Below are 16,010 nucleotides of genomic sequence, written 5' to 3'. Positions count from 1 at the left end.
GGTACACGTAGCCATTGTGTAACCACTAGCTTTATTAGTTAGAAGGATAGTCCAGAGGTCGCGCCCCAAGAACGGATCATATGCAGTAAGGCAGTTATTGAGGTCTATACAAGCCATCACTTGCAATGGAAGCTCTTAATTCCAGCTGTGTAGAGAATTTGGCATTACTGAGGTTTTCATCAACATCCGGGATTTCTAATTTTCCGGGATGCACTATTTCTTATTGGCGCAAGCAAGGATAATTCTATTTTTGGATAACCAATCATTTTCCTTTGATTCAACAACATTATCAACCAGCAAACGACACATGTACTGTAACAGAAAATCACACAGAGCTCTGCATCAGAGAGAAGTAAATACAGATTGTCAATATATTTCAAACTCATTCTGAAACTTCCACTTCAAACTCTGCAAAGGAAGAAAGCTGAATGAAAAGAGAAAATGCAAAGCAAGTATCTTTTTCAGTCAGCTTCTGCAACTGTTTCAGCTTCATTTTTATCTCTTTCAATCTTGAATCTGTTTTCATAACTTCCCACTAAAGCTGAGTAATTTTGTCACAGAGAAAGCGATCTCATTTTGTATGAATGTGGTGGATATGATATTTGAGATATGCCTCTCTGGTAAATCCTTTTTCTGAGCTGTGATCACAGTCTGAATAAGGACATATTCACTTCTTCTCTTTTTAATGAATCTCTTCTACATGACAGTGCATGTTATGTTTCCGGGTAAATGATCAGTTGCAACCGGGGATCGTGCACCTGTATGAGTGGTCATGTTTATCCATGTGTTTGCTGTTCATGTACTTAACACATAGCTCAAGAAATGGGAATTATATTCAAAAAAAGAGCTGCATACCTCCAGTCACTGTGTCTCTTGAAGTATGGGATATGATTGCGGCAATCTGGGTGATCACAGTATATTCTGGCCGGCATTTTTGAGCGGCTCCCTTGTTCCCCTTGCAGCCAGTTGCAGTTCAGAATCATCAACCATGACTGATGGCACCTCCTGAGCTATTTTGATTTCTTTGGACATCTGTCGTTCTGGAATTTTCACTTCTTCAAGGACTTGAATATAACAACTCTTGTTCAATCCCATTTTGTCTTTGCTCTTTGTGGCTGAGGAAATATTTTGACCAACTGAGCAGCTAACCACACGGCGACTTTTGCGACCATCCAGAGGGTAACTCAGAAGGCAGCACCAAGCAAGATAAAAGAAAAGGTAAAAACTAGAAACCAGCTAAAAAGTCTTTTGAAACGGGGGCAAATAAAATGGTTGAGATTGAAATTCTGTGATCCCATGCCGGCTAGCATCGTTTCCGATGTGTGTAGAGAATAAGAGGATGGGAGCGGGTGGGTGCAAGGCCTCTCTTTATGGAATCTAGTGAGAGACACAACAAGGTCCAGAGTGCAAGCCAATCTTACTTTGACTGCTTCCTGCCCAGAGAACTTGGATTGAGCCCCTGGAATTTATTAGCGGAACAAACGGTTCGGATCTTCGCTTCGCCCAACCCGACTGGAGATCAATATGTGCATGACTATCCATACCCAATAAGCCACGAAGGTAGCATTTCCAACAAGCAACGACCAAATCGCTCTGGGTGTGTTGCTTGGAGATTTGAGATCGCTTTGAATGAGTTTGAGATTTTATGGATAAAACACATTAATATGCACTAAAACAGGTCCTTCTTCAGATTTTCCAAGTCTGCCTTTAGTTGCTTCTTACTTTCTTCACAAATAGCTTCTAAATCACACATCTGTTCCTGAAGGTACTGTACCCCTCGACGAAGCTTAGCATCTTGCAATTGACGACATAATGAGCATGTGTACACGATCTGCTGTATATGTCTGTAATCTTCTCATAAAGCGGCTATATGCCATCTGAACCCACCCAATTCCTCTGTTTCTATACCTATACTCAAAGCGCACGATGTAAAACCGGCCAGCTTTTCAAACAACAAAAAAAGCTTGTGGAATTCGATGGAAAATTCTTGAAGATATTTTTGTATGTCACCAGTTGTCTTGGCGTTGCTAAGATGCCGAAGAGGTTCCTTCAGAGTGCTAATATTTTCTTCAATATCCTGTCTCATTTGGAGTAACGCGTTATAGAGATCATTCAGATTGGCAATATTTCGGTCACTATTGTCTCACTTGAGCAATGATATTGAGAGATTCCTGAATAAGATAAGCATTAAGAAACAGCAAACTTACAGAAGTGCTCAACTTATCATGATGAAAAAACAACTTGAAGCTGATTATATACTCTTTGTGAAACTCTTCTTCATGGCCTTGAGGCTCCTGTGGATAACGATTTGTATTTTGCTACATGAATGTGGACGAACATGGCTATTCTTATAGCTGCTCAGAGCCTCACAATTAGATGATTAATTAAAAGATGCAAATGAGATAAGTGATGCTGCTTATCTGCTCTTCCTCAACCGTTCTATTACAAAGAGATCAGATAGCTACTGTATCTTCTTGTCTGAGTGAGGCACAATTAGCATCATTTTCCTCAGCGCCTTTTTAGCCAATCACAAGTGTTTCTGTTCAGAATTCATGCGCAGTATTGACACAAACGCCTCATTAAGATGTTCTATGTAATCTAAACTGTCGGAAAAATTGTTGATCTGAGAGCCTCTGAAAATACTCAGCAAGTTAAATTAAGTTTCTACAACACTAATGAAAGCATACTGGGTAATACCCATGCCCACATACGCATCCGATGTTGGAGGAAATTTTTAGCAGCTCACCCATTAATTCCTTGTATATAGTTTTTCCGCGTCAGCAATGAGGCGCTTGTGTCAAAACTGTGCATGGATCCTGGCAGAAACACTTGGACATGGTGCTAAAAATGTTCATTGTGAAAAACCATCATTAAGAGTGTGTATGCTAACTGTAGATGAATGAGTGAAGAATTAGAAGATTAGATGGTGCTACAGCTATCTGAGAACAACATTATCCTTCTACAGTGGTAAAACACATTAACCAACACCAAACATCACAGCCACATCAGCAATACCCGAATCCAAGGAGTTAACACCATTCCAAATCTCATCAGGTACTTTGAAATAGGGATGATTTGTAAGGAACAATGTTACAGTTAGATTGTCATCCATGGAGAAGCTCAAAACAGTGCTCCGTTGCCAGAGATCTCCTGGCAAGTTCTGACGCTTGTGGAACACCTGCCGTTGAAGTAGAAGTGACGCACGACTTATGCGACCTCGATCGGTATATAACAGAGGTGTTGACAGCAGCCCTCTCAATCGTGTGGAGAGGAATTGGATGGTATCATCCAATCTCTTCACAGACAATTGCTGCCCTGCGTGTTGTCGGAGAATTTTTACCAGACAGAGCGCGTATGGTAATGCCAGAGGTCCATCAACTCTATTCTCAGAGAATGTGTGAAGGATACGCTGTAGATGAAAAGTATGAGCCTTCAGATACTCCAGCCGCTCTTGAAGTACAGGCTCTGAGATGGAAACAATGAAAGTCAAGGGTGCATTTTCATCGCCGCGACAAACCTATTTAGAATTAGCATGGCAATGTCAATTCCATTTGTATTTCATACATCACCACGGATATCAGGATAGTCTGAGTAACAATCAGCATTGCTAATCAAGTACGGACCATCGCTGGAGGAATGGGACTGGAGATCGCGAGCCTCATCATTGACAGTGATGGGATTAGTTTCAATATCCTTGCCTGTTAGTCGCACTCTTCTAAGTAGATGAAGAATAGCAGACTCACCATAGCAAGGAATTCTGATGAAGTGTGGATCCACTTTGCAAATCCATAGAATGTTGGCAAGGGGAAGTTGGATCCTTATATGGCAATGGGTGTGGGCTGGAGACACCGGTTTTTGATTGGAGCCGCCTGGCTAGGGTCAATGAATCTGTAGAGTGTTTCACTCTGGGCATCATTGCAGTGAAAGCTCCTTTTTAAGCAGTTGCAGCAGATAGATGCTGCTTCATCACATCTGACATGCTTTGCAGATTGAACAACCAGTGAGATTTCTAGAATGCCACCTTTGCTGATGGGTTGAACAAGCTGTTGGCTGTCTTGTGCCCGTGGAATTCGGAGGTAAATTGAGCTCCTGGAATTTATTAGCATAGAGACCATGGACAGGTGGCCTGGAACTCTCCATCTCTGCAAAATCTGCCGGGCTGGCTTGTGTAATATTCTAAGAGTAGTTATGTCAATGGAGGCAAGAACTGCTTCTTATTTATTGTCTTTGGAATGTTAAAAGCAGATATTCTGTTTGGGAAAATACTCTTCGCCTCGCGCAACCGGAGCTGATATTTGCATGGCCCTTGATTATCTATCTTTTCTCATTTTGAAGGGTTATGTAAACCTTCCCCCCTCCCAGCCGCTCTCGGTGAACAAGAAGCACAAAGGGTGATGTTGCTATAATTAACTGTGTGTTTTTCTATCAGCAGATGAACTTAACCCATTGCAATATATATTCTCTACATCTTGAAATATCAACAGCATTATCCTTCTGGAGTAGAGCGGCCGAGAAAGTTGTAAAGAGCAGATGAGCAGTTCAATAAATACATTCTACATCTTGAAATGTTGTATGTCATCTGACTTGAAAGTTGATAGGGTCAAATTGCTGATCCGAGAGCCCCTGAAACGTCGAGTCTAAATTCCCCACAGCACAATTGCACTCCCATCTTACAAATCTCGAATCTCCCCCACAGGTTCGCCTGTCGCGTCGGGCTCATTCTGAGTAACGGAAGCATATTCCACAATACTTATGCCCACATACGCATCCGTTGACCGCTGAACCAGTTCCTTCGCAGTAGCAGCACTTGATGGCTCGATTAACCCAGGTCTTCCATTTTTGTTGCATCTTTCTCCAGTTTCTGCTTCAGTTTAGTGTAGGGCAACATATAGAGCGCTTCTGGATCCCCATCACTATCGATAGCTTGGCTAAGACGGATCGCCGGGACTGAGCTTTTTTGGAGATTTGTTTGAGTATCATGACGGCTATTCGCTTGGTTCAGTTCGTGTGATGGGTCAACTGATCTTTTTTCCCCACACAGTCTCCTTTCGTGCAAGCACTCCGGACACGATGCATGGCCACATCGTCGACATTCCCCCCCACCGCTAACATCCTCCTCACATCTGCAGCAGTAGAGTCTCAGACGTTGGCGAACTGTTTTTTGAACATATCCTTCCTTGGTTTGGCTTTTTCCCTGTATTTTGTTCAATAGATCATGTGCTGTGATTTGATTGTCATCTTGATCCTGAGATCTGTTGGTTCTTTTGTTGGGTTCTGCATTGTCTCGCATCGCTTGGGTGCTTCTTCTTTTCCGTACTTGCTGGCCCGAGGTCAAATCTTTGTCCATCTCTGAAAAGGCGTTAGCTACACAATGAAAAGAACATTCTAAGAAGATCAAATACCTCTCAAACTCAGAATTACTTTGCTTGTTGCTGTGTCTAAACCGTTTGTGTACTCAATTGTACCTTCACCAGACCATGAAGTGAAGAATATCATATAAGGTCTGAAGATATTTGTGCTCGAGCCTTTAGCTTTAATATCCTTATTCTGAAGCTATAAGACTAGAGTAAGAAGCATCCAGCTGCATGACAAGCTTTCCAGCAAAGAAGACAAGGCGGGAGCAGAAATGAAACCTGGAAGTTAGATCAATTGATATTGTTATGGTATTAAATAGAAATAGTTAAAACCCTTCAATGTTCAAGCAATTAGAAGCAAGTAAATTCAGAAGAGTATGGGACCTTGCTACATGACTAGAGGCAGCCACATTTCAATGCAATCAGAAACAGGAAAAATCGGATGTGTTGTCTGGGAAGCTATGTAACAGCACAGTGTAGAGGGGCCAGTCATGGACAAGGGTTGTAGGGGAAAAAGAAGCAAAATAAAAAAGAATTTAAAAAATCAGAGCTGGAACAATTGAAGCGCAGCTTTCCCATCGCTACGAGCAGTCAATTCATTGTATCTCAGGTTCCGCGAATAGTTCCCCTCGCGTCCCTCACATCGTACAGTAAATATCCCCATGCTCAAGATCGGCAGATCTGGATAGTAAATTGAGATCACTGCTTTAATTTTCTAGAAATTACTGTTAGACCATCACAGCAGAAACAGGAGAGAGTGATGTATCAGATGTGCTGTTTCAGAGCGAGCTGTTCCAATCTCGGCTAGTTGTGTATAGTTCTCAGTCGTTGATGTTGCCCCGGTGCCAAACCCCACTACAGTCTTTATCATCGCCATGGCCCTATCACGGCTTGGAATGAAAGGGAGGTGAGCAGAACGATTTTCTTGGTGGGGCCTGAGCTGGTCTAGATTGGATGTGTCGTCTGGGTTCGGTAACGGCACTGTGTTCCCCGGCTCGCCAGACAGGGTGGGAATATTTCGAGCCAGATAGACACCAATAGTGATAATCAACATTGCCTGGATCCCATATCAGCACACGTTGGAACGACATCCATGGTTTCATTGAACTTACTTCGATCCAGAGGGGCCAGTCGTGGACGAGTCCACCTGCAGCAAACCCTGCTGTTATGATAACAAGAAGTGTATGGATTGCAACTTCACAGATAATAGACCTCTGAGATGGTATACCACAAATTCCACATCAAAAAAGCAGACCGGCAATCGCGAGGACTGTGTAGTTGATAGATACAGCCACAGCTGTACCTTTGAGCAACACTTCACAGACGACCGAGCTAACTCAATGAGCAAAGGCCTATCAAGACTGGGGGAAGAGCACATCGTAAGATCAACTCGAGCTTTACTGCAGGGGACAGAAAACAATACCCTAAAAATAATTGATGCAGGAGGGCGTTCGTAAGTGGTCCGGCCTGGATTTTGCTCAGCCGAATCATCTAGACATCGCGGTTAGTGAGGATCAAAGCAGGGGACTGGGAATAACGCACCTCAAGGGCTAGCGGAAATGCTGTACATATTCCCAAGGGATAGTAAAATGCTGGTGTATCTGAAACAAGCATTTAGCATTTATCATCACCACCTCAGTAGAAGGGACTGCTCACCCCCACACCTTAAGCCTGATAGACTAATGCCAATGACAACAGCATTGACACAGATAAAGAGAACAAAGATTGATATCTCAGGCGAACAGTGAGACTTGGGACGGTGAACGGTAAGCAAGATGAGATGCACCATACTTAGCACAATGAGCGCCACCGACAGAAGCGCATATGAGATGTTAGGATACATTTTTCATAAAAAGGCAGCCAAGTTGGTCTGCTTTGAAATGATCCATTGCAGAGTGATGTGATGTGGTTTATAGCTCTTGGGGAGCCAGTCTCTGTGCGCCTTGAATGGGGCCTTTTTCAATGGTCGAAAGGGTATGCCATCCTCATTCAGCAAATGTTGGACGGCAAAAAATTTTCCAGGACCCGTACAAATACTTATGTTAATCTGTTGTATCAGAGTTATGGCCTTCAAATAAGAAAAGTCACCCCTGGCTGCGCTTTGCACCAGCATCGGCCTGTGATAAATAGTCGTTGATCCTGTCCTCATTAGGCAAATGGCGGCCCAAAGTGCTAAATTTCGAGCTCAATATCACCTTTGTTGGGATTTAAGGCCATCCAGGCGCAGCTGCTCCTATCATAAAGACAAGGATGGAAACTATCACCAGCTATGGCCCTCAACAGAGAGATCAATTTTCTAGGTAGCAACCTGTATCTGCTATCAGTGGCTTAGCCGATGAGTAGCAATAGGAGACTTTATGCTCAAGCGCCATGAAATAGATGCAATCACAGTTTAGTAGCTTGGCTGGCCACTCGGTTCCAATGAAATAGTGTCAACATTTAGTGTTCGTTCAGCCGTCACGGTTGTGCAGGGGATTTCTAAAGTGGAATGGTTTCTGTAGTCCCCCAGGACCAGGGAAACCCAAGCCTATCTAGAGATCAACTTCTTGAAGCTTCTAACTCCTGTCTATCTCTTCATCATTCAGGATGGATTTCAAGCTGAGTCTTATTACTGCTTTGGCACATTTCAACCCTTCTGATGTTTTTCAATCACCGGTAAGAATCCTCAAATAATTGCTAGCTTATAGCTAATAAATGAAGAGTAGGAACTTTACCATGGCTTTAGTTGCTTCTTCGCCCAAGAAAGTGGTCTGATTCTTTTGCAACATCTGTGCTCCTCTCTTTCTTCTTCACATCAAATATTTTCTTCCCACAGCGCTCGAGCTATCTCCCAACCCACTACACTGCCTGCCAATTCTCAATCTGCTTCTGCTCCTCCCACTCCTTCTACTTCCGCTTCTCCTCCTGCTCGTCGTCCTCCATCTCTTGCTCCTCGTCAGCCCAAAAACAAGAGAAGTGGAAAAAGAGAGCACCGAAAGAGGCTCCATGAAGCAGTCCAAACTTCCCCCGACGAGCTAAAGAATATATCATGACGAAAACAGCTGAGACCTACTTTAAAGATAAAACGACCTTGGTTGACATCTCAGTGCATCTGATCAACAGCCAACCTCTCGAAGAAACTATTCACGAGGGCTTGTGGAAACGAAGTGTTGACATATTCGCAAAGACTGATTCCAAAGCATCTCGAGCGCACCGTCTTGAGGAAGGTCGAGCTATATTACAAACAGAGCGCTCTACAAATGACTATGCCAATCGATTGAGCATGCTGCTGTCCCGTATTGAAATTGATGAGATGACTCTTTCAGTTCCAGATAATGAGTGCCGGCAGGGCGTCGCCAAAACGACAATAGCCTATGAAAAGTATGCAAAGGACGCTTATGTGGATTCTAGGTATGTATCAAAAACTAGATCTCGGAGCCGCAACTATGCTCGGCTTGTAATCAAAAGTGGTCCTGGAATTTTGGCATATTTGGATGGACAAGATTCAAAAACGTGAGTGAGCATCGTGATCCACCATTAATATCTCTACTAATATTTCTCTAGGTGGGAGAGGCACTCTGTAGATGTTGACCTGCTGCTTAAGTTTGTGAAAGATAAATATCCTGAACGGGAGAAGATCTTTCGCCGCCATGACCGAATATGCGCAAAGGCGATCCTCAGTGGGCTTAGAGCTTGTGGATGGGAGGACAACCAAATTTTGCAGAGCAAGGGAGAAATGCTGACGGCCATGAGAAAATATTTCATTGAGCTCGTGCAGGGAGAGACGAACAAAGAGTACGACGAGCCCAGCAGCAAACGGCCATGTCGCGGCTTGCAGGCACATATGCCTAGAGTTAATTCATTAGGAGGTATGTTTTTGGTACAGGACTGTCTGGAAATATCTAACAATCTCCTTAGACGTGGGTCCTCATATAAACTCACACAGCAACACTCCAATGCAAGTTCTCGCTGCTGCTGCAACTTCGGAAACCCAACGCGACAGAGCGCACATCGCACAGCAGGTTGTTGATACAATACAATCATTACCTTCAGCAAACTCACAGTCTACACCTACAGAACTCAATCATACAACGAATTCAAGGGCTGCTGTGGAGGATTTGGCTATCCCAGCTGAGACACTGCTGTCGACTCTATCCCCGCAGCCTCGCTTGAATGGTCTGACCGAAACAAATGGTATGATCTGCTGGAGCGCGATTGACAAACAACACTAACACCTAGCCTAGTCTCCGGTCCAGCAATCACTTACGAGAGGCCGCAAGCGATCAGCAATCCCACTGATTATTTTCAAGATTCTATAAATGGGGCAACAGCATGGGCAGCAACAGGCGGCTTCTCGGATTTGAGGGCTACCAATATGGCGCCAACAATCGCCAATGATTCTACGGATAGCTACTTGAATTCATCATGGCGATCACCACATATGCTCTACATTAACTAAAGGCAACGACTACAACTGCTTTGGCACTGGGAATATCTGTGTAACAGGATCATATTCAAAATTTTCCTCTTTATCATTTCTGCGACAATGCCTCAATCTTCAAATTCATAATTCATCCCGATCTTTTCAGTTTCCATTGCTTTGACTTTCTGCCTCAGATTTGCATTGTTTGGAAGCTTTATTCTCCCCCATCGAGCGAGCTCCTCTTTGTTTGCAAATGCTAGCGTAATCGCACGACCTTGAATATTGAAACTAAGACGAGCATCTAATACTACTCTAGAAATATATATCAGCCTGTGTATTGAACGGATAGTCGCATTTATACTTACAAACCTCCATCTTTCATGTCTTTCTGAATTTCTTCAATATCCGGCGTTTTGAGCAGTTCTCGTTGAACCTCTAATAACCCGTTCGAAGCCTCCTTGGGTTTCAAAGGTGTATGGTGAGATCTTTTGTAGAGTATAATTTTTGATCCAGTTCCTAGCAGTTGAACGACTATTACTTGAAGCTTTGGCTCTCGGGGGTCTGCCATGCAGTACGCATGTTGCGGGAAATAGCGGAACGTCATGTGAAGCGCGAGAGCAGACCATGAAAAGAAAGACTCAACAGTTTGACGAACATGCTGCATATTTCTCTCAGTTAATGTCATTAACAAGTAACCTGGGTCACGCACCTTCTCATCCAGTGTGTTGGTCTTGCAAAAGTCCAATCCCTCAAGAGTTCTGAATGGGTATTGTTTAGCAGCAAATTCATCAACTCTTCTACCGATAGCAGAATCTGCTATTGAAAAGAAGCCTTCAGTCTCAATGGATGTAACCAAATCTTCAGGTCGCAGCGGGTTTGAAGACGCCATCGTCGATAAAACGAGAATTTTTTTTTTTTTTTTTTTGTTGGCCGATTGAGTTGACGGCTTGCGAACAGAATGGGGGGAGCTTTTATCACAAATGCTCTTGGTGCCTCGTGACCATGAAGTAACTAGGGTAAAGTGGCAGCATGGGCCTGCGAAATAATTTTCGTGCAAAAACCATACGTCGACACTGTAAAAGCGTCCACAACAATTGCAAGCTCACCCATTATAACCTTCAATCACCAATATGTTTCACCTACGTACCTACACATTTAAATCCTGAAAGGTCCATTAACGCAAAAACGCAAACGCAAAATGAAAGTCCGTAATGTCCCTAAAAAAAAACACGTTCACGCCCCACCCGCCATCCATGTCATTGATTTCAACCATGCCGCCCCAAGCAGCAAGCGCTTGTGCATTAACACGATCTGAAGAAATAGGAATTGTCGTCAAATAAAAGTGTGTAGGAAGGAAACTACGCGGAGAATGAAATAAGAAAAGTACATCAATATTCTTGTTGGGTATAGCCACATGTTACAATCTGCTGGAAAATTGGGAGTGTGATAAAAATTTTTGCCCCTCAGCATATTTGCGCATACAGTTCTCATGGGATGCCGGAACCGTGAACCATGACATCATAGAGGACACCAGGTGGGCACATTTCTGCCGTCCGAAACCACTCTGCTAACTCATCCCAATCTCTTTTAGCATTGCTATCAATTGTTGAAGAGAATTCGAATTCCCTTGTATCTTTTGATTTCGTGTCATCTTTATCAGAGGCCATGTTGATGATGTGAGATGGGTGTGGGGAGAACTGTTCCCTCTGTCTAATCAAAAGCTTATTAATATATGCCTGAAGATGCTAAGCAGAATTATAACCCACATCTGTAACAAGAGATAGATGAGTTTGCAGCGATAGGACTGGAATAAAAAAAGAAAAAACATTGAGAAAAATTTGGCGAGGCATGCGGGACATCTCAAAATGACGCATTTATGCAGTGTAGTTAGTAGTTCGTTATGTAATCCAGCTTACAGATTGCATATATGTGCGGTGCGGTGCGCTAGCCCGTGATAGGCAGCCTAGGGCCAACACAATAGGTCCACTTAGTCATGTACGCGTCGACGCGTTAACATCCGACAAGATTGATTTTGCGGAGATTTCGACAACAAAACCTGGAGGATCCCAACTCTCAACGTGGGATGCTGAAACAGTGTTCTGGCTGGTGATTGATACAAACCGCAAACCGCTGCCATGGCGGACCACCAAGTGCCACACAATGCGGAGCAGCAGCCCTCGTCGACCCTTCGAGCCGAGTTAAAGGAATGGGAGCGAGCCTTTACCGCTGCGAATGGAGGCCGCAAGCCTGGGAGAGATGATATCAAAAACAACCCTGCCATTTGTACGGAAACCCAATAGCCAATTCCTTACTCCCCTCTCTATTCCGCAAGGAAAGAAACGATGTAAACCGCTGCTAACCCATTGGGATCGACTTGGATTTGCGTGTTCATTTATCTACGTACAGCTGCCAAATACAAGCTCTATTCCCGCCTGCGTGCGCAGTCGTCGCAAGCCAACAGCTCCTCTTTCGCACCAGCACAGGAAGCGCCCCAGCAGAGGAAACGTAAACGTCCCTTGGATACGCAGGAAGATGCAAAGGGACTACCACCCCCCCAATCCTGCTCAACTCCCCGAAAATCCTCCGAGAACATCCCCGCCACCCCCGACCGGAGGTTTCTATCAACATCGACTGCTCTTTGTGCAAACGCCCACCCATCCCAGCTAGACCCTTACGATTCCCCGTCCACGTTACGCAGATTCTTCAGTCCCAGCTATCATCGCAACCTTCACGAGGATCCTCATTCATCCTCATCACCCTTGCCCCTCCGCGCAGCCATTGGGCCTACCCCACAGCGTGATGGTAAGGCCCTGGGTCTATTTGACCTCCTCTCCGCCTCTGGGGGAAGTAATAGTAGTAGTAGTAGTCGTCGTCGTCGTCGTTGTAGAGACAGTGCTGTTGTTGCTGCTGCTGCGACCCCGTGTCTGAGACACGGGAAGCGGGTTAATAATACCAAAAATCAAGGGATTGATAATCCAATGCAGACTCCCTCGCGACGAAAGGAGAGCCGAATTAATTCAGGGGATCAGGATGGTGAGGACGGGGATGAGGTGGCGGATGAGGATAATGATGATTATGAAAACTTCTTCGCCAGCACACGCACGCCTGCGTCATCTGCTAAGAAGTTCTACCTGGCCAATTTTTTCGCTACGCCACCTGCATATCGGTATTCGGCTGCTATTGATACCAGAGCAGATAGTCTTGATGGTGCCAATGATAACCAACCAGCAAGCAACAACAACTCATCTAATGGAAGAAGTGGGCCCCCAGCGGGGTCTAAAGATGCACTGGGCTCAGACACCCCCTCTTTCCTCAGGCGACGGAACCTGTTTTCATCATCATCTTCCTCAATGGTCAACTCTCGGCAGCATGTGGGCGTGGTCGGTGGGGTTAGCGTCCATGATCTAAGTCCCGTTGCAGTTCGCATGCCGCAAAAACTTGTTGGAAGGGGGCTTAGTGCTATAGTTCAGGGGCTAAGGGATATTCAAGAAGAAAGGTTGGATGAAGAGTTGGATCTTTTGAGAGAGATGGAGGCCGAGGCGGCGGCGGCGGAGAACGATGATGCCGTTGTTATTAATGATAGTCAGGTTCCTCTACAAGATGGTAGTGGCGGCGGTGATGATGATGGGGGAAATACTCTTGCAATGAGACGGTGGAAGAAAAAAGGACAGAAACGCACGACGCGACGAGTTATCATGAGGCCCGTTCACACAAAAGCGCAACCAATGCCGGGGTGGCCCGTGGCTGCGATTGATGGAGAAGGCGATGGCGATGGCGACAGGAAAGGAGGGAGTGGAGACGAGCTGGCGGCTATATCAGAAACCCAACTTCAGCCTCAGCTTCCCCCCGAGCCCGGCGCGAACAAGGAAAACGAAACTCTCGCCCGGCCGGATACGCACACGGAGACAAATAAAGAGTTTGCTCTCACAAATACTTCCACGTCCATCGCCACTGCTAATGTCAGTGTCAGTGTCAGTGCAGCGAAACTGAAACCAGCTACCATGAAGGGCACGACGGCAAGAGTGACAACAGCAACCAACCAGAAACACAAAACCAAACCGGACGCGCATGCTAATTACCGCGCGCTGAAGATTCGGGGGAAAGGGTCGAATGCGAGGGGAAAGGGGCGACGGTTTGGGAGGAGGTGACTGGTATCGCGTAGGTATACTAGGGATGCGATATGTACGGCAAATATGATGCATATCCAGGGATCTTATATACTTGGTTGTCAAGGGTGGATGGAATACGGTTGTTTCCATGAGATGGAGGTGAATTTGGATAGCGTTAGGCTGGGTGCGAGTATTGGTGAAGTGTTATTCACTACGGAGTATAGAGTACGGAGTATGAATATGAAACGATACACAATAGAATTGACTTATAGAGTAGATTAGAACAGACCCATGATGATGTTACTTCCAGGTCGGATGTTACAGCAACATGAAGTCCAAGAATCAAAGAATAAAATAAATAAAAATACAAAAACCCCCTATCATTATGCAAAGTAACAGCCTCTGGTCAACTATACAATATCATTTACGCCTCTCGCCAAGCTCGTCCAAAATCAAAAATCACAATGAAAAAAATATCGTAATCGTACCGCAGCTAACTGTGCATACCCACTGTACATGTATATACTACGCTCATTAATCAAAACAGTCGAAAATGGGCCGGGGAACGTCTCCCCCCCCCCCCCCACCAGAATCCATCAGGTTGAGCCAAATCAATCTGGTTGATACCTATCACGGGCCCGTTGTATTCTCCTCTCCCGATCAGCGGCGACATTGTCACAATGCCTCGTACCCGGCGTGCTTGTCGCTTTAGAAATTCTCCCAGACGGCCAAGACGGTGCGCAGTCCCTGCCCCTGCCCCTGTCCCTAGCAGCAACAGGCGTGGTAGATGAGGACCACGATATTGAGCGCGCATCTGCATGTCTACTCGAGCGCGGCCCCATCCCCGCCCTTATTCCCACGGATGCTGCCAACCGAGGCCCATCGGCATCGACATCATCATACTGCACCGCCCGATCCCAATCCGCCAACGAAATATACGGACTCCGCAGCCACGATTGCAGCTCATGCAGGAACAACCGCGCATGATCGCGCCCGATGAATTCGCGCAGCAGCTCCTCGGCCTGTCCGCTGCTGCCTTTGATATCCACCGTGCGCAGAATTGCGATGATGTATTCCAGCAGGAATTCGGCGTTGTTAGCTGCGCGGCGATCGGCTGCTGCGGAACGTTCGATATCGTCATTGGAGGTGGGGTCCAGGAAGGAGAAGACCTGTAATTCGCGCCGGATCCACTTGCGCGCGCGCGAGACAAGGTGCGCATCTTGGTTGAAAAGTTGCGGGGTGAGCTCGCAGTATTTCGAGAGTCTGTTGGTGCCTACTCGTCGGGAGTAGAGTTGGTGGCGGTAAATGTGTCGTCGGCGGATTATGGGGTCATCTGCGGTAGGGATGTGGTTGGTTGGAGAGTCGCGCCGGGGTCGATGATGGAGTTGGCGACGGGGGAATCTTCTCGGGTGGGGGTGCGCTCCTGCAGCGCTTCCTAGACCTGTGGTGATAATAGGGGTGTGTGATGGAGGGGGGAGGTGGTATATTTTTGGGCCTGAGGTGGACTCGGCTTCTGGCTCATATTTCACACTTGCCACGACTGCTTGGCCTGTAAGTCAAAGCATTCATTAGCTACCAATGCCTATGTACAGTGCAAGGGAAATGGTCTCTTGTATTTACATAATGGACACGCAGGGCGCTGCTGCAGCCAGCTCACAAGACATAAGAAGTCGAAGCTGGCATGCTTGCAGGGCTGCGCAGTTGCAGCCTCCGTGATCTGCTCGAGGCAGATCACACAGGGATTCAGATGGACATCATTGCTGTTGGACTGGCTGTCGGCCACCCCGTCCAGGGTTTTGCGGAGAATTTCCTGCTGCAAACCGACATCCTGTGCCATCGCAAACACGCACTTTATGATGTTTCGCGATGATTTTTATCGAATGTCGTCGGCGGGCGACATTGATGAGTCAGCACCACGGGGCAGGTCACGGGACCAATGCAGAGGCAGCTTGGAAATATCAAAATTACCCAATCGGGGAATTTTGTTGGTAACAAACGTCGACCGTCTTCAACGCGGGAGAAACCGACGGAGAGAGACGGCGACAGCACGCATTGTAGCACGGTGCGATATCCCTACACCCAACCTCTGTTGTGCTGTGCCATGTGATGCTGAGATCTGCTCGAGCTGTTGTTGCTGCTCGATTC

General features: G+C 45.8%; 5 protein-coding genes across 5 annotated transcripts; 2 read left to right on the top strand and 3 right to left on the bottom strand.

Moving 5' to 3' along the window:
- Positions 1 to 2,977: 2,977 nt before the first annotated feature.
- Positions 2,978 to 7,197, bottom strand: HCAG_03562 (predicted protein; the record flags this gene model as incomplete). The annotated part of the gene is made up of 13 exons (XM_001541414.1): positions 2,978 to 3,517; positions 3,565 to 3,587; positions 3,624 to 3,642; positions 3,978 to 4,089; positions 4,348 to 4,400; positions 4,765 to 4,830; positions 5,318 to 5,349; positions 5,403 to 5,553; positions 6,004 to 6,069; positions 6,467 to 6,501; positions 6,692 to 6,845; positions 6,897 to 6,955; positions 7,011 to 7,197. The coding sequence occupies 13 exons, from the start codon at positions 7,195 to 7,197 to the stop codon at positions 2,978 to 2,980; spliced, it is 1,497 nt and encodes a 498-aa protein (XP_001541464.1).
- A 1,185-nt stretch (positions 7,198 to 8,382) lies between these two features.
- On the top strand, positions 8,383 to 9,565 carry HCAG_03561 (predicted protein; the record flags this gene model as incomplete). Its single annotated transcript, XM_001541413.1, has 3 exons — positions 8,383 to 8,744; positions 8,898 to 9,202; positions 9,252 to 9,565. 3 exons carry the CDS (start codon positions 8,383 to 8,385, stop codon positions 9,563 to 9,565), a joined length of 981 nt encoding a protein of 326 aa, XP_001541463.1.
- Positions 9,566 to 9,884: 319 nt separating this feature from the next.
- Positions 9,885 to 10,645, bottom strand: HCAG_03560 (predicted protein; the record flags this gene model as incomplete). Its single annotated transcript, XM_001541412.1, has 3 exons — positions 9,885 to 10,068; positions 10,122 to 10,414; positions 10,466 to 10,645. The coding sequence occupies 3 exons, from the start codon at positions 10,643 to 10,645 to the stop codon at positions 9,885 to 9,887; spliced, it is 657 nt and encodes a 218-aa protein (XP_001541462.1).
- Positions 10,646 to 11,891: 1,246 nt separating this feature from the next.
- HCAG_03559 (predicted protein) lies at positions 11,892 to 13,904 on the top strand (the record flags this gene model as incomplete). Its single annotated transcript, XM_001541411.1, has 2 exons — positions 11,892 to 12,039; positions 12,163 to 13,904. 2 exons carry the CDS (start codon positions 11,892 to 11,894, stop codon positions 13,902 to 13,904), a joined length of 1,890 nt encoding a protein of 629 aa, XP_001541461.1.
- A 572-nt stretch (positions 13,905 to 14,476) lies between these two features.
- Positions 14,477 to 15,702, bottom strand: HCAG_03558 (conserved hypothetical protein; the record flags this gene model as incomplete). Its single annotated transcript, XM_001541410.1, has 2 exons — positions 14,477 to 15,414; positions 15,486 to 15,702. The coding sequence occupies 2 exons, from the start codon at positions 15,700 to 15,702 to the stop codon at positions 14,477 to 14,479; spliced, it is 1,155 nt and encodes a 384-aa protein (XP_001541460.1).
- Positions 15,703 to 16,010: the final 308 nt, after the last annotated feature.

The sequence above is a fragment of the Histoplasma capsulatum genome, genomic scaffold (assembly GCF_000149585.1).
Source record: "Histoplasma capsulatum NAm1 scaffold_3 genomic scaffold, whole genome shotgun sequence".
In the NCBI taxonomy this organism is placed as follows: domain Eukaryota; kingdom Fungi; phylum Ascomycota; class Eurotiomycetes; order Onygenales; family Ajellomycetaceae; genus Histoplasma; species Histoplasma mississippiense.
This window is presented reverse-complemented; position numbering and strand designations above follow the sequence as displayed.